Source organism: Scyliorhinus canicula, chromosome 12 (assembly GCF_902713615.1).
Source record: "Scyliorhinus canicula chromosome 12, sScyCan1.1, whole genome shotgun sequence".
NCBI classification, from domain to species: Eukaryota; Metazoa; Chordata; class Chondrichthyes; order Carcharhiniformes; family Scyliorhinidae; genus Scyliorhinus; species Scyliorhinus canicula.
The window spans coordinates 142096768-142115443 of NC_052157.1; the positions used below are offsets into that span (position 1 = coordinate 142096768).

At 50.5% G+C, this 18676-nt stretch overlaps 1 protein-coding gene across 2 annotated transcripts in view; it reads right to left on the bottom strand.

Moving 5' to 3' along the window:
- ankrd13b (ankyrin repeat domain 13B) overlaps positions 1-18676 on the bottom strand; it is a 455805-nt gene that overhangs the window by 22149 nt on the left and 414980 nt on the right. For both annotated transcript variants that reach the window (XM_038814322.1, XM_038814321.1), the window contains 2 exons: positions 6147-6307; positions 3444-3520 (listed from right to left, as the gene is read on the bottom strand). In XM_038814322.1, the coding sequence (XP_038670250.1) occupies positions 3444-3520; positions 6147-6307 (238 nt within the window). The remainder of the gene's footprint in view (positions 1-3443; positions 3521-6146; positions 6308-18676) is intronic.

An 18676-nucleotide genomic window follows, 5' to 3' on the forward strand; every position in this document is an offset into this window, starting at 1 on the left:
CCTGGCACTGTGAGGCAGCGGGGCTAACCACTGTGCCATCGTGACGGCCATTGCCTCAAGTTTGGGAGCTGTGCTCAGCAACTTTGCATTGCATTGGCTGCATCATTTCCTCTATTTGATCAATTAATAACTGAGGGACTCAACATTGAGAACCTTTGTTCCTGACACAGAGACAGCAGGCTTCAAGTTTTGTCCACAGCAGAATTTTTCAACAGTAATACATCTGCTGGAAGACAGGATAAGAGTGTTACTGTTTTCTTGCACTGAAACTGGGAGTATTTACAAGTAACAGATACCAAATCACATTGTGAATGTCTTCCTGTGGAGTCAATATGACTTTTTTGATCAGGAGGAATGAGGAATCAGGGGCGCGATTCTCCCATATGGGGAGAAATCGTAAGGCTGGCGTCAAATCCGGGCGGGTTTGACGCCAGCCCCCCCTTCCCGACCGGGAACCGATTCTGGTCCCCGGTCGGGGCTAGCATGCCGACGCCGTAAACTCTGGCATCGCGGGCTTAACGAATTTCGTTAAGCCCGCTTGCCAGATTTAGCGCCGGCTGACGCGTCATATGACGTCAGCCGCGCATGCGCGGATTGGAAGACTCCAACCCGCGCATACGCGGATGACGTCATCGCGCATTTGCGCGAAACCCGCGCATGCGCGGGCCGGGATGCCCCTCAGCCGCCCCGCAAAGTGATACAGCGGGGCGGCGGAGGGACAAAGAGTGCGCGGGCATCGGGCCCGCTGCCCGCGATCGGTGCCCACTGATCGCGGGCCCATGGCACCCTTGGCACGGCCGTGGTACTGCCGTGCCAATCGGTGCCATGGTTTTAAAAATCGGCACTTTACGGCCGTTTTTACGAACGGCCAGACAAGGTGTGTTTGCCGTTTGTAAAAACAGCCGTAAAGGGCTGGGAACTCGGCCCATCCATCAGCTGAGAATCGCTGCCGGCCGTAAAAAAACGGCGGCAGCGATTCGTATCGGGAGTCGGGCGTGGGGGGGGGGGGGGGGGGAGAATAGCGGGAGGGCGTCGGAACAGCGTGGCCGTAAAATTTTACGAGCCACGCTATTCTCCGCACCGTCGGGAGTGCGGAGAATCGCGCCCCGAGAGTTTACGGCCGTTTTTACGAACGGCCAGACCAGGTGTGTTTGCCGTTCGAAAAACAGCCGTAAAGGGCTGGGAACTCGGCCCATCGATCAGCTGAGAATCGCTGCCGGCCGTAAAAAAACGGCGGCAGCGATTCGTATCGGGAGTCGGGCGTGGGGGGGGGGGGGAGAATAGCGGGAGGGCGTCGGAACAGCGTGGCCGTAAAATTTTACGAGCCACGCTATTCTCCGCACCGTCGGGAGTGCGGAGAATCGCTCCCCAGATGTTTATTCCAAGGTGCATTTTATTTATCCTAGACTGGGATTTTTGTTTAATTTCTGCACTGTGTATTTTCTTCAACGTTCAGCTTTCAATTTTGCTTTACAGTTCCAAAACGTCGGCGTTCGTGGAAGAAGCTCGAAAGTGGATCGACATCGGTGGAAATTAAGACAAAGCAACTGTGCCCTCACTCATATTCTTTAGTTCTTTAGACATAGGTCAGTCTGTCGCCTATGCGAGCAAACATGGATAATCATTGCGGGTGGGATTCCCTCTCCTCCCCTGCCCCCGCGCATGTTTTAAAGAGGTGGCCCGCTATTGGCCGCCAATGGGATCTTTTGGTACTGTCCGATGCTGTCAACGGATTTTCCGGTTATTCGCACTCCCTGCCACTGGGAGGCGCATGGCAGGGAGTCAACATCGGTGGGACCGGACGATCCCGCCAGTGGAAACGGCCAGAAGATTTTGGCCTAGAGGCCCTGCCCATCTAGATGTGCAGCAACATGCAGGTGAGGGATTATTTAGAACTAGGCATTCAAGGCTGCCCAATTCTTTTAGTTCTCATCCCCATCACACTTGACATGTGCCAGTCAGTCAGGAAGTGTATGTGGGGATTCTGAACATCTCTTACAGAATGTTCTAGTTAACACAGAGCTGAATTCGTAAAATTAGTGAAATAACAAGAAGTACACTGTAGATTAGCTATATTTTAAAAATTAATGTTGTAGCTGATACACCAATGTCGAGTACGGGCAGCACGGTAGCACAGTGGTTAGCACAATTGCTTCACAGCTCCACGGTCCCAATTTCGATTCCTGGCTTGGGGCACTGTCTGCGGAATCTGCACGTCCTCCCTGTGTCTGCGTGGGTTTCCTCCGGGTGCTCCGGTTTCCTCCCACAGTCCAAAGATGTGCGGGTTAGGTTAATTTGCCATGCTAAATTGCCCTTAGTGTCCAAAAAGATTAAGTGGGGTAACGGGGTTATGGCGAAAGGGTAGAGACATGGGCTTGAGTAGGGTGCTCTTTCCAAGGGCCGGTATAGACTCAAAGGGCCGAATGGCCTCCTTCTGCACTGTAAATTCTATGATTCTAAGTTAGGTTGCATATCATGGTGAAGTCTTTGTAAACCCATCAAACACAAATGCTGGGCGGGTCTCCCTCCCCCCGCCGGGTGGGGGAATTGCCGGGGCGGCGAGCGAATCGCGCCATGCCGCCCCGACCCCCGCACGCAATTCTCCCACCTCGCCAAAACCAGTGGCGCGCGAATCACGCCGGGCCACTTGGAGAATCGCCGCAAACAGCGAGCGGCGATTCTCCGGCCCGAATGGGCCGAGCAGCTGGCGAAAAAAATGACAGTCCCGCCGGCGCCGCTCTAACCTGCTCTCGGGCCGGCAGGACCTGGGGCTTCAAGGGCCGGGAGCGGCCTGTGGGAGGGCGGTTTCAACCCCGGGGAGGACCTCCGGAGTGGCCTGGCCCACGATCGGGCTCCACCAATCGGTGGGCCGGCCTCTCCGTCAGCGGGCCTCCTTTCTTCCACCGGCAATCCTGGATCCATGCGCCGTTTTTTGTGCAGGGCGGCCTGGGGGAGAACGGCCACCGCGCATGCGCTAGTTGGCGCCGGCCCAACTGCGCATGCGCGGGACCCAAGGCACCACGTCTTTTACGCAGCGCTGGGTCTCTGACGCTGCGCCGAGGCCCTGCCCCCGTAAATCGCGCGACGCCCCTGCTAGCCCCACGGAGGGCGGAGAACAGGGGTCTGGGACCAGGCGTCGACGCCGGAGTAAAACACTCCGGATTTTACTCTGCCTTTCACGCTGCCAATTGATTATGACTTACCAGAAATTATTCTTGACTGTTTTGCTGAATTTTTTAAAGAAAATAATGGTTTGAGATAATCCAATTGGGACATTTGTATTAATGGTGTCATCCTCTGACAGATTTGTTCCATCTAATGAATGCGTTACACTAGAAATGCATTTAGAACAATAAGTAATGAAATGCCTGTAATCCAAGTGTTAGCTCAGTGCCTGAGGTACCATATACCAGAGTAAATTAATCTTTCTAAATCTGCACTACCTTTCTCCTTTCCTATCTTCACAAGTCATCGGGCGTGTTCCGGGCTTGCTGTTTGTCAATGCTTCCCAGATGGTCACCTGGAAAGACAACATGAATGGAAAAATAGCTGAATAACATTGGGAACATGGTAGCTGTCCATAACATCAATACCTTAGGTTGTTGTGATTAATAGAAACAAGGCTAAACTCAGTTCCAGACCCGAATTGGCCTGAAGCAGGCAGGTTGCATCTATTTCTTTCAACATTCTTCTCAATCCTCCTGACATCCTGCTCCTTTTTACTTCCAAGATAAGGGTAGTAACCAGAGTTGGAACAAACACCTCAACCCACCTATAAAATTAACTGAAAGGCCTTTTCATGGAAACTGATCATTATATAAAGTGGTCTTTTAAGTGGAGGCAAAACTTTGTAATTATTTAAGAGATGGTTGGAAGGCGTGAAGGAAGGCCTGCATTAGGCTTGGTCTGGAGAGATGACCAAGAATGGGCTAAATATACCATTGCTCATTTGCATCAATTTTATGATTAAGAGAAAGGGAGTGACCTGGGCTTGGGCACTGTAAAACAACACAATTTAAAAAAATCAAAGGTCAAGATTCTCAACAAACACATATGATGAGGCTGATATCAGATGTGCCTTTGTATATTGTGAAACCTGATGTGGCAATTCCCTCGGAATTTCCCTCATCGCCTTGCATCTTGAACAGTCCACCTTTGGCTCTGATTGAAAGAAGTCTTACAAAAGACCCTGCTCACTGACTGGAGAAAAACTCTGGTCCTAGATCAGGATGATATACCATTTTTGTGCACATGATGAATACTTTGGTCAGTATTTGTTGACTCCCGCCATGGCAGCTGGTGGAATTTAAATGCAATGAATGCATCTGGTATGTAAATTAGTGTCAGAAATGGTGACCACAAAGCTATCTTCGATTGTTGTAAAAACCCATTAGGTTCACAGGGAATCTGCCATCCTCATCTAGTCTGCCTTACATGTGACTCCAGGCCCACAGCAATCTGCAATGGCCACGCAAGCCACTCAGTTCAAGGACAATTAGGGATGGGCAACAAATGCTGACCTTGCCTGCGACGCCCACATCTCATGAAAGAATAAAGACAGAAAAAGGGCTGACAGCTCCAGCGGTTGACCCCTGAAAGTTGGAATGAATGGCAACATTGGAGAAGGGGTTATTCTGTTCATTACTTGTAATTGGGCCATAAATATGTATTGATGGATAATCTATGGTAATCTGCAGCAAAGGAAATACAGTAAACCCATTTCCAAAATTGCCATCCACCACTGACGGTAAGGTCATTTAACAACAAATCTGAGGGGATGTTTCTAAAGCCAGTGCATCTTTATGGAATGCAATCCTGACGTACTTGCAACACACTCTAAACAGGTTTTTCCGCCGCAATTTGTAAAATAGTATTCAAGTAAGGTGTTTGAACCTGCTTCAGGCCACACGCACCGTTCAGTGAAATGGAATTACAGTTATTATAAAAGGATACAGAACCACTGGGTAAAATGCAAAAAGAATTTGCAACTGCGATGCCAGAGCCAGAGATTATGCCCAGAATTCTCCGGCTGTTCGCTGAAGGCGGGATCCTCCGGTCATGCCGGCATCACATTCCCGCCTGAGGTTTGCCAGCGACACGGAGTGGCTTCATTGGGAAATCCTGCTGATAGCGGCGGGAGAAGAGAATACCGCCATCAGCGAACGCCGCGCCGCCTCCCGCTGCCGAGAAGCCCATGGCTGGAGGGATGGAGAATCCCGCCCTGTAACCGTCAGCAATCACTAAATAGGCTGAGTTCATCTTTAGGGAAGAAAGGGTAGAGAGGGTGGCCTAACAAGAGCCTTTGAAATAAGGAAGTGATTCACTGGGACATTTAAGACATGTTTTCACTTAGGAGGAGTCCAAACCTAATGTCATAAGTATAAGATGGCGACTAATAAAGGAATTCAAGGGGAACATATGTACTTGGGGCTGGAGGTATGGTGGCGAGGAGAGAGGAAACTCTTGGCTCAAGTATTTTATGTTTCTTCCAAAATTGTCATGGAATTTATTTTGATCTGGACTTAGGAATAAATCAATTCAAGATTTAGAAGGCCTAATCTTATTGTGCTGTGGACCAAGAAAAGGTATTTACATCACGCCCTGTCATATCTTCCGATATCCTGGACGTAAAATGAGTTACCAAGTCATCAGTTCAAATAATTATGCAACAGCGAGATCCCAGCTTTCAACCCTCTTGTACAAATGTCACTGCACGTCAAAATGCTTTGACTCTTGGGAATTCTCACCGCAATGACACCAACTGTCAGCACAAGAATTAACCAGATGCAGAATAAACTCGCATCTAAAATTAAAATAATAGGCAATACCAGCTTTCACAGGCACAGGAAGTGATTTCAAGGCGATTACTTAATTTTGGGATTTAAACAGCAGTTACAAACACCTCGAGCTTCAATCTTACGAAATTATTTGATTTGCTCAATTAGATGACTGTTCTAATCACATCCAGATTTCCATTATTCTTTCCGCAATTGACTATCGCAGCACATCTGGATGTTCAACTGTTGTCCCCGCCTAATGTCTGAATATTCTTGTTCTTTTTCGATATTTATTTTAAAAGGGTTGTGAATTTATGTTGAAGCTCTCTTGTCCTGGGCAGTGGAGGGGGAGCGCGTTCCTTCTCTCACCTGATCATATTCAGTGCCTGCTTCCAGCAAACTCTGCTGAATGGCAAACTGCAAGAGGTCATCATCCTCCTCCCTCAGAGAATCCCGGTTGCTCCCAACCACGGTGTAGCCTCTGGGTACTTCAAAGAGCGCCGGGTCCATATCACAGCCACGGCAGGAAGCTGCCAAGGAAAACATGAACATTTAACTGAAATTACACTCCTTGTAAAACAGATTCCCTCAGCCATTTTATTATCCCAGATAAGCACCGGGGCGGTCAGCACACATCAGTCAGTAGTTACGTGAACAGCCTCTGAATGGAACTGCATCATGGACAGTATAATCGTTTTTGGTTTTGTAATGGGGAGGTTAGAAGTTGGCTAAATTCAAGGAGATGGCTAAGATGGTTGGATCAAATGGCATTGTGGCGCTAACAATTATACTCAAAGACGAGAGACAAGTGCAAGAGAGGTTTTATTGCTGTGCGATGCTATTCCTCCATCTGCAACTGTAGACTAGGGTCTGAGTGACTCACACGCATATTTATACACAAGCTCCCTGTGGGCGGAGCTAGCCGGCAGGGGCTTACTGGAGGAACCTGTATTATAGGCACAGGCATACATCCCCCTACTGCAAGTACACATCACTACAGTGGTTATATCACCACAGGCATGCCACCCTCCTGGTTGATTGCATGATTCTATGTTAATTGGAAACAAAGTTAACTACTGTGTCAGGGGCTGAGCTAAAGATTTGTTGTGCAGAAGCAACTTCCCTCGCAAATGTATTCAACTGAAATAGGAAAGTCTCTGTGGACTGGTAGGATTAGTGGTGTTTAGGTAACCTAATCACACCATTGATCACACTGTTATATAAATCTCAGTCTACAGATCTAATAAAAGCATTTTACAAAGACAATCATTGATTGGAGAATTAGAATCACACCGCAGTTGGCTCAGCTCCTTCTGCCTGTGGCGGTTCTTTGAAGAGGCTGTCCAAACAGTCCATTCCCCCACCCTTTCCCCATTGACCTGATTTCATTTTCTCTTTTCAAGTGGAAACGTATTTCCCTTTTTGAAATTTGCTGTTAAATCTGCTTCCACCACCCTTTCAGACAGCACATCACAGAATCAGAGAATATTTACAGCGCAGAAGGAGGCCATTTGGCCCACCGTGACTGTGCCGCCCCTGAACATTGCTTCTCTTCAAACGATCGTCCACTGCCCTCTTGAATACGGTATTGAACCTGCCTCCACCACACTTCCGGATTCCAGATCCAAACCACTCGCTGTGCGAAGGAGCTTTTTCCTCACATCACATTTGCTTTCTTTTGCGAACCGCTTTTCAATCTGAGCCCTCTTGTTCTTGATCCTTTTACAAGTGGGACCAGTTTCTCCCAATCTATTCTGTCCAGCCCCCTCATGATTTTGAACAGCTCTATCAAATCTCCCCTTAGCCTTCTTCGCTGCAAGGTATACAAACCCAATCTCTCCAACCTATCCTCATGACTGAAGTTTCTCATCCCTGAAACCATTCCTGTAAACCTCTTCTGCACTCTCTCCAATGTGTTCACATCCTTCCTATAGTGTTGTGCCCAGAACTGCACACAATATTCCAGCTGAGATCTAACTAGTGTTTTGTATAAGTTCAGCATAACAGCCTTACTCTTGTACTCTATGTCTCTATTAATAAAGCCCAGGATACTATATGCTTTATTAACTGCTCATTCCACCTATCCTGCCATCTTCAATGACCTATGTACAAATACACCCAGGTCCCTCTGCTCCTGCACCCCCTTAACAATTATACCCCCTATTTTATATTGTCTCTCCATGTCACAGTAACGTCGATGCAGTGTTAATGTAAGCCTACTTGTGACACTAATAAATATATTTTTTTAATCCTTTACGGGATGTGGATAACACTGGTTAGGCCAGCATTTATTGCTCTTCGCTAGTTGCCCTTCAGAAGGTGGTGGTGAGTTGCCATCTGGAACCACTACAGTCCCTGAGGTGTAGGTACACCCACAATGCTGTTAGGGAGGGAGTTCCAGGATTTTGACCCGGCGATAGTGAACGAATGGTGATATCTTTCCAAATCAGGGTGGTGAGTGACTTGGAGTAGAATCTCCAGGTGGTGGGGTTCTCAGGTATCTGTTGCTCTTGTCCTTCTTATGGTAGTGGTCGTGGGTTTGGAAGGTGCTGCCTGAGGAACCTTGGCGAGTTCATAGAATCATAGAATTTACAGTGCAGAAGGAGGCCACTCGGCCCATCGAGTCTGCACCGGCTCTTGGAAAGAGCACCCTACCCAAGGTCCACACCTCCTCCCTATCCCCATAACCCAGTAACCTCACCCAACACTAGGGCAATTTTGGACACTAAGGGCAATTTATCACGGCCAATCCACCTAACCTGCACATCTTTGGACTGTGGGAGGAAACCGGAGCACCCGGAGGAAACCCACGCACACACGGGGAGGATGTACAGACTCCGCACAGACAGTGACCCGAGCCAGAATCGAACCTGGGACCCTGGAGCCGTGAAGCAATTGTGCTATCCACAATGCTACCGTGCTGCCCTTTCCTGCAGTGCATCTTGTAAATGGTACACATGGCTTCCAATGTGCGTCGGTGGTGGAGGGATTGAATGTTTGTGGAAGGGGTGTCATTCAAGCAGGCTGCTTTGTCCTGGATGGTGTTGAGTTCTTGAACATTGTTGGACCTGCACTCATCCAGGCAAGTGGAGAGCATTTCATTACACTCCTGACTTGAATCTTGTAGATGGTGGACAGGCCATGGAGGGGTCAGGAGGTGAGTTACTCGCTGCAAGATTCTTAGCCTTGGACCAGCTCTGGTAGCCACAGTATTAATAAGGCCAGTCCAGTTCAGTTTCTGATCAATGGTTAGCCCCAGGATGTTGATTTTGGGGGATTCAGCGATGGTAATGCCATTGACTGTCAAGGGGCGATGGTTAGATCTCTCTTGTAGGAGATGGTCATTGCCTGGCACTTGTGTGGCACGAATGTAATTTGCCACTTGTCAGCCCAAGCCTGGATATTGTCCAGGTCTTGCTGTATGTATTTCCTACCAAAATGCATCACCTCACACTTCTCCGGATTGAACTTACTCTGCTACTTATCTGTCCACTCCACTAACCTGTCTGTGTCTGTTTGAAGTTCTACACTGTCCTCTTCACAGTTTACAATACTTGCACGTTTTGTGTGATCCACAAAACTTTGAAATTGTCCCCTGCACACCAAGATCTAGATCATTACTAGATATCAAGAAAAGCAAGGGTCCTAAAACTGATCCCTGGGGAACACCACAACAAACCTTCCTTCTGCCCAAAAAACTATCCATTGACCATTATTCTCTGATTCCTACTTTTCAGCCTATTGTGTATCCAGGTTACTCCCGTTTATTCTATGAGCTATAGCTTTTCTCACAGGTCTGTTGTGTTGCACTGTAACAAATGCCTTCTGAAAGTGCATGTACACCACATCAACAGCACTACCCTTAATGTCCCTTTCTGTTACCTCCTCAAAAAACACCAGCAAGTTAGTTAAGCACCATTTCCCCATTGGAAATCCATGCTGGCTCTTCCTAATCAATCCACATTTTCCCATGTGATTGCTAAATCTATTCTGAACAATTGATTCCAGGAGCTGTCCCACTATTATTGTTAAGCTCGCTGGCTTGTAATTTCTGGGGCTATCTTTATGATAGTTTTTGAACAAGGGAATAACATTTGCAAATCTCCAGTCCTCTGGCAATCCCTTTAATCTAGAGAAGACTGGAAGATCATGGCCAGTACTCCTATAATCTCCATTCTCACTTCCTTCAATTCCCTTGGCTGCATCTCATCCGGTCGTGGTGCCTTGTCACCTTCCCGTACCGACAGTCTACTCAACACCTCCCCCTTATCAATTGAAACCCTTCTAGGGCAAGAGTTTCCCCATGTGTCACCATGTCCTGGGTTGCATCTACGTCCTTGCTAAAGATGGATGCAAGATATCCATTTTTAATACTGCAACCAGTCATGTGTAAATTCCCTTTTAGGTCCCTCATTGGCCTTTTTCCTCCTTTTACCATCCTTTTACTATTTAAAAAAAATAAATTTAGAGTACCCAATTACTTTTTTCCAAATAAGGGGAAATTTAGCGTGGCCAATCCACCTAATCTGCACATCTTTTGGGTTGTGGGGGCGAAACCGATGCAAACATGGGAAGAATGTGCAAACTTCACAAGGACAGTGACCCAGAGCCGGGATCGAACCTGGGAACTTGGCGCCGTGAGACAGCAGGGCTAACCCACTGCGCCACCGTGCTGCCCTCTTTTACTATTTATATGCCAATAGAAGACTTTGGGATTCCCCTTCATGTTGGCTGCCAGTCTTACCTCATAATCCCTCCTTGCTTCTCTAATGTGCTTTTTCACCTCTGTCCTGAACCTCTATTCCTCTTGGTTCCTAATTGTATTTTCCACCTGACACAAGGCCGGCGCGGGTCCGCGCATGCGCGGGAGCGTCAGCGGCTGCTGACGTAACCCCTGTGCATGTGCAGTGGGGAGTTCACCTACGCGTCGGCCATTCCAGTCGAACCGACCCAGCTCCTTTCTTCCCCCTTTGAAGTCGGCACTCTTCCAGTTAATTATTTTTCCCCTGTTTTGCCTATTTTCCTTTTCTATCATCATCCTAAACCTTATGATACAATGATCACTGATGGGAATTCTCCGGTCATTGTGATTCACATGTCCCACCGGCAGCGCATCCCGGCTCGCAGGGTTCCGGGCGGGATCAGGCGGTTACAATGGGAAATCCCACTGACAAACGGCAGGAAGAAACACGCGAGCTGGAGAACGGGAGAATCCCATTCATGGTCTTTTAAATGTTTCCCCACTGGCACTTGACCTACTTGGCTCACCTCATTTCCAAGAACTAGGTTCAACAATACGTTCTTTCTCTTTGGACTGGACACACACTGCTATGAAAAGCTTTTCTGAACACAATCTAGGAACTATTTCCCCTCTCCCTCCTTAACACTAGCACTGCCCCAGTCTAATTCAGGTAATTAAAGTCCCCCATTATGACTGCTATATAGTGTTTGCATCTCTCTGTAATCTCCCTGCAGATTTGTTCTTCACATGCTTCTCACCAGTTGGCTCTAGACTACACCGAGCAATGCAATTGCACCCTTTCTGTTCCTAATCTCTAGCCAAAATGATTCTCTCCTTGAACCCTCTGGGACATACTCTTCGCCCAGCTCTCCTGAACCAATAACCCCATATCTCCCCTTTTCCTTCCTTTTGTATCTATCCTGAACACCTTGTGCTCAGGAATATTTCACACCCAGTCTTGCCCTTCCTTGAGCCAGGTCTCTGTTGTCGCCATGACATCAAGGGCTGGTTTCTCCGGTCCCCCAGCCGCGTGTTTCTTGATGGCATGCCGTTTGCTGGCGGTACGATTCTCTTTTACCACAGCTTATCAATGGGATTTCCCATTGAAGCTCCCTCACACTGCCGGGAAAACTGCCGGCGGTGGTGTGCTTCCAGCGGGAAAAGAAAATCACAATGGCCTGAGAATTCCGGCCCATAGTTCCACAATGCAATGTCTGCCTGTAGGCCCCCAATCTTATTCACTATACTTTGTTCAGTCACAGTAACCCTGATTTAGATGTAATCAATTTCTCCCTTACTCTGACTTTACTGCTGACTTACAATTCTCTATAGTGCTTTCTCCCCTTCCCAGTATTTTGTGCATCGTGGTATTCATTTCTCTCTCATATTTCCTCTTGGTTCCCATACCCCTGCAGAGTTAGTTTAAGGTCCTCCCAGCTGCACTAGCAAAATGTCCCACAAGGAACTCAGTCCCAGCTCTGTTTAGGTGCCACCTGTCCTGCTAACAAGACACCCATCTCCCTCAGAGCTAGTCCCTGTGTCCCAGAAATCTAAAGCCCTCCTTCCTGCACCATCTTTCCAGTCACGCTTTCATCTACCTTATTCCACTATATCGGAATTTACTTTCAAGTGGCACTAGGAGTAATCCTGAGATTAGTACATTTGAGATCTTGCTTGCTAGTGTTCTGCCTAGCTCCTTAAATTCTGACTGCAGGACCCCATCCCCCTTCCTATCGAAGTCACAGGTACTAATGTGGACCACGACCCCTGGCTGTTCACCCTCCCGCAGAAGAATATCCTGCGACTGTTCTGTGACATTATTGACTCTGGCACCATGGAAGTCCTGCAACATCATGCTGGTGGGCGGGGTCACTGGCTCACAAAAAATCAAGGTGCCCAAACAAGGACCCCTGTCGGATACGGGATCTCCCCCACCACGGAACACACCACCCCCCCACCCCCCTCACCCCCTAGCACCACGGAATGCCCTCCATCCTCCCCACCACCACAGACCCCACCCCATTCAACCACCATGGCCCTCCCTACACCAAGGAACTGCCAACGCCTCCCCTAAGACACTCTCCTGCCAGTTACCCCCTAACAAAGCTCCCAGCACTGCCGGGGTACTACCAGGGGTACTGCCCAGGCATGGCCATCTCCTACCCCTGGGGCTGTATTTTCTTGTGTGCTCTCAGTGGAATCTGTTCACCAGTTCCCGGTTATATAAAACCTGTTGTAAACGCTGGTGAGAGGGGGGAGTTCCCTCCGTGGGGGGTTGATACAGCATTCTCACCCGTTGAAAACGGCGATGGAAAATGCTACCCTGTGAGTCAAATAATCTCATTGAAACTCTGGCCTGAGTTATGCATTGTTCCCCCACGGGTTTAATGGTGGTCGGGGGGTTGTACAATGTCGTGGGAGCTGAAACATTAGTTCACCGCCAGTGTAAAATGACAGCGGGATCTTGGGCTCCTGTCCATCATGGCACGTTGCCCTTCCCACCAGAGGCCTGCGTGAAACCATTTTGCATCCACACAATAATAATAATTATTATTATAATCGCTTATTGTCACAAGTAGGCTTCAATGAAGTTACTGTGAAAAGCCCCTAGTTGCCACATTCCGCTGCCTGTTCGGGGAGGCTGGTACGGGAATTGAACCCGCGCTGCTGGCCTTGTTCTGCATTACAAGCCAGCTGTTTAGCCCACTGTGCTAAACCAGCCCCTTGAGGGCTTGACCGCAATCACCACCGATCCAATTGGCTGCACCACCAGTGGGATATCACACCGGTTCAGAACACATCCAGATCAATGTGGCATGGACACGTTGGACTTACCTGAAAGTAGGCCTGGGGCAAACTGGAGCTCAGGGCTTTGGTTTCCAGGGACATGGACCTTGGTACACACAGCAGTGGGTGGGTGGAACATCTACCAGGTGGACCTTCGAGCTTGACAGTCTTCCAGGTGGTCTATCTTCAATGGTAGGACAGTTGATGGCTGAACGCCTTTTAAATATGATGCCCAGATATGACGTTGGGATGCGTTCCAGCCAGTCTGCACTACCATGCCCGCACCACCATGAAAAACAGTCAGAAACCAAACTGCTGAATAAATTAGGCCAGCATCGCGCAGTACACCACGAGTTCTCACCGGCCTCCGAGGTGAAAAACCCTCCTGGCTTCCATCCCCTGCCATGGGCCTCAGTCCGAGAGTGGAAAATCCTGCCTTCTGTCCAGTTTCCAACTTCGAAGATCTAATATGGGAATTCTCTCCAAAGGTTGCTCCAACTCAAACGGCATCAATGACGGCCCACTTCGCAGGGTTTAAATCTCGTCTCCCAAGATTCCATTCGGAAGAACATAAGAACTAGGAGCAGGAGTAGGAAATTCAGCCCCCCTCCCTCCACCCCGAGCCTGAGTCGCCATTCAATATGGTCATGGCTGATCTAATCTCGACCACATCTCCACCTTCCCGCCCACTCCCCAGTACCCTTCAGCCTTTAATAATTAAAAACCTACCTATCTCCTCCTGGATTCCCAAGTATACACTCCAACACCAACTCACAAGCACTACTTCAGACCTTTGGCCGCACCAGGATGAACCCTACTGCTCCAAGGGGTACCTTTACCCAACGTTCCTCAGCACCGAGTCACCAACCTTTAGCTGCTCTCTTTGTGTAAAGTCTGCTTGCGCAGCCATTTGCTTCTTCAGAGGCTAATTCCCTTTGCCTCTTTTCTTCTCCTTAACTTAATGTGGACCTGTCTCCGTCTCTGCTCTCTTTTCCCTCCCTGGGACTTCCTTTTAGGGCCTCTCCTATCTCCCGGGGACACTTATCTTCCATGGTGCTCTGCTCCCGGACTTTCATGCCGTCTTCCCTTTCATTCTTTATGCGCTGGCACGCTGAGCATGCCCTGGGTCCGAAGAACTGACACTGCAGAACTGCACATGAACAGCCCGCTTCCCGGTCTGCATATGGCCACCTTGCTGGAATTGAGGCCTCGCTCCATATTAAGTTCTCCGTCCATCAGGAAGTTGAATTTTCACAGAGACGACTGAAGATAAGTGTGGTGTACCTGGCGAGGTCGGCTAATTCGATGGTGAGTTCCGTTGCTTTGTCCTCTTTGGGAATGTGCGTAGATGCCCGCCTCTGCTTGAGACTGGGTGGTGCCCGTGCAAGTTGCATGGCAAATGACCAAGGAAGCGAGGAAGGGTTAATGGGGAAGGGTGGAGCAGTGGCTGGGGAAAGGTGGAAGGGATGGCGGAGGCTCTCCAGGCGCCCTAGAAATATGGCGCCTGGACCATCGACACCATGAGGTAATGGCGGGGATGGCAACTGCCTGCCTGCACCCGCCGTGAGAATCAATGAGCTCCTTCCACATGCGTATGTAATGATTTGAACAGCGCAAGATCGTGCGTGGTCAGCCGTCCTGCCCCACAGTGGGAATCACTCCCAATTCCATACCAGCCGCCAATCTTAGACTTCAGAACAGAACGTTCTGGCCTCAGGAACACTGAGCGACCTAATTGCTGTGACCAGGAATGCCACTTTCAGCAAACACTGCAGGACTTAAAAATGCAACAATGAATATACCCTTCAAGTGAAGTTTTTGTAGAACAAGAGACAGCTAATTAGCTAATTTTATTCATTTGCTTTCGTGCTGTGTCAGTGCCACTGGCTTCTGCTAATATGTGCGTTGTTCAGCTGGTAGCAAGGTGAAAGTAAATGGCTAGGTTGCCGATCGTTTGTGGTCCGAAAGACCCAGTTAATTAAATGAAAGGGCTCTTCCAACCATAAGCCTTAAAGTATCTAGCATATCTATTCTGGTGTCACCACCAACTGTTTAGGAGCTAGCAGGAGACTCACTCATTGGAAACCAGCTGTGTTCGAACAATGTAGGAGCAGCAATTATATATCACCACGTGATAAAACAAGTCTAATTATACTCTATCGGCTATGTCCAATTTAAATCTAATTGATTTATTTTTCTTTTTTTTTTTAAATAATTTTTATTGAAAGAGTTTTTCCATACAGACATTTACCCCTACTAATTTTTAAATTATTTACAACACAATCCCTCTAGGCAAATGTCCCTCCCTCGCCCGCCCTCTCGCGCGCACCAGTCCTCTCCCCCCCCCCCCCCCCCCCAGGCAACCTTAACAACCAAGGCAGCCTACAGTTTCAGACATGAGCAGCGAGCAGGCTTGCCCGCGTTACAGTCGTGCGTGTCCCCCCCCCCCCTCCCTCCCCCCCCCCTCCCCCCCCCCCCCCCCCCCCCCCCCCCGGGTTGCTGCTGCCACGACCCCGAACGTCTATCCTCCACTTCCCGTTTCTGGTCTTTTCAGCAGCAACCCGGTGTCCCTCCCTACCCCCCCCCCCCCCCCCCCAGGCTAGGACCCCTCCTAGCCGCGATGTACCCTCCATCGTACTCCCGTAAGTCAGCTGGTTCACGCTGACCCGGCTGCTCCTGTCCCACTCCGACTCCCCCCGGCTCGGGGGGGGGGCCTCCCCCCCCTTGCCACTCCTCCCTGGCCCCGCTCCAGCGCGGGAAAGGTCGCCATTGCTAGCCACGCCCCGCACTCCTCCCCTCCCCCCTCCTCTGCCCCGCGCGCGGGAAAACAGAGGAAAGCCCGCGCTTTCGCCCTGCCACACCCCACCCCGCCATCTTCAGTTCCACCCCCGTCCCCGTCCATGCCTGTAAAAGAACCCCCCCTAGGAGCCCATATCCCCGATCTGCTCTCCCCCCCGTCCCACCTCCCCAACTTAACATTATAAATAACAGATAAATAACAAATAACAATGTACTTAACAGTCGCCCTCTACCAAACAGCATAAATAACCATAAATAACCATGAATAACCACAATAACAATAACTAAGGGAAGTTGGCAAAGGGGGAAAAAACATCAGAAGAAAAACCACAGCAAGAGTTCAAAATCCAAACAAAGAATTCAGCTGAAAGTACCCGAGCGGCTACGGCCGCCAAGTACCCCCTGGGTCTAATTCGAGTCCAGTTTCTCTTCCTGTACAAAGGCCCACGCCTCCTCTGGGGACTCAAAATAGTGGTGTTGGTTCCTGTAGGTGACCCACAAGCGCGCTGGCTGCAGCATTCCGAACCTGATCCGTTTTGCATGTAGCACCGCCTTCGTCCGGTTGTACCGGGCCCGCCGCTTTGCCACCTCCGCACTCCAGTCCTGGTAGACCCTCACCGTCGAATTCTCCCACTTGCTGCTCCTTTGCCTCTTGGCCCACTCCAGCACTCTCTCACGGTCGCTGAGTCGCTGGAACCGCACCAGCACCGCCCTCGGGGGCTCATTTGCTCTTGGCCTCCTAGCCATGACCCTGTAGGCCTCTTCCAGCTCCAGGGGCGAAGGGACGGCCCCTGCCCCCATCAGGGAGCTCAGCATTTCTGCTACATATCCCGGGAGGTCTGACCCCTCCAGGCCTTCTGCCAGGCCCAAGATCCTCAGGTTCTTCAGCCTCATTCGGGTATCCAGCTCCTCAAAACGGCTCTGCCATTTCAGGTGGAGTGCCTCGTGCACCTCTACCTTTCCCACGAGGACCGTGGCCTCCTCCTCCCTCACAGTCATCTCCTGTTGCAGCTCCCGAATCGACGCCTCTTGGGTCGCCTGGGCTCCCATCAGCCTGGTGGTCGTCGCATTCATTGACTCCAAGAGCTCCATTTTCAGCTCCGTAAAGAAGCGCAGGAGAGCGGCCTGCTGCTCCTCCGCCCATTTCCTCCATTCCTCGGGTGCTCCACCGGCCGCCATTTTGGTCTTCTTCCCCCGCTTTTTTTTGGGAGCTGCTGTTGCTTTCTTTACCACCCCACTCCGGGTACCGACCATAAAGTTGGTCTGGTTCTCTTCAGGGAGCCTTCCCCCACCGGGATTTGTCCTTACAGCGCCGTTGGGGCCCTCCAATCGGCCCGAAAACACCTTTGTAGCAGGAGCAGCCAAACGTGCGACTTAGCTGGTCATAGCCGCAACCGGAAGTCGATTTATTTTTCTCATATGATTACTGAAATGAAAAATAGATTCTATGAATCCGTAACCCGATGTATAATAGTATAATTAAATACAGCCATAATTCAGTGGATAGTGCTCTCACTTTGAATCAGCAGATTGTGGGTTCAAGTCCCACTTGAGAGACCAGGGGTGGGATTCTCCCGTACCCGGTGGGGCGGGGGGGTCCCGGCAGGACGGAGTGGCGTGAACCACTCCGGCGTCGGGCCGCCCAAAGCTGCGGAGTCCTCTGCACCTTTAGGGGTTAGGCCCGCCCCGGAGTGGTTGGCGCCCCGCCGGCTGGCGTGGAAGGCCTTTGGCGCCACACCAGCCGGGGCCCAAGGGACTCCGCCGGCTGGCGCGGGTCCGCGCATGCACGGGAGCATCAGCGGCTGCTGACGTCATCCCCGCGCATGCGCAGGGGGGAGTTCACCTACGCGTCGGCCATGGCGGAGGCTGACATGGCCGGCGCATAGGAAAAGAGTGCCCCACGGCACAGGCCCGCCCGCGGACCAGTGGGCCCCGATCACGGGCCAGGCCACCGTGGGGCCACCCCCCGGGGCCAGATCGCCCAGGACCCCGGAGCCCGCCCGCGCCGTCAGGGATCTAGTCCAATTTACGGCGACGGGACTGGCATTGAACCAGCGGGACTTTGGCCCATCGCAGGCCGGGGAATCGCCGGGAGGGGGGGAGGTGCTGACCAGCACAGCGCGATTCCCGCCCCCACCGAATCTCCGGTGCCGGAGAATTTGGCGGCCGGCGTGGGCAGGATTCACGCTGCGCGCCGGCGATTCTCCGACCCGGCGGGGGGGAGTCGGAGAATTCTGCCCTTGAATACAAAAATGCAGGTTGATGCTACTGTGCATTACCGGAATGAGGTTGGTTATCTCAGGTAGCTGGCTGGCTGGTTTGTGATGCAGAGCGAAGACAACAGCGGGGGGGGGGGGGGGGGGGGGTCAATTACCGCACCAGCTGAGGTTGCCATGAAGGCTCCACCTTCTCAACCTTGTCCCTCTCCTGAGGTGTGGCGACCGTCAGGTTAAATCACTACCAGTCAGCTCTCTCTCAAAGGGGAGAGCGACCTATGGAGCTATGGGGACTTTCACGTTGACTTTCATATTATTGAAGGAGTGATACACTGTCACCAGTGAGGTCTGTCAGA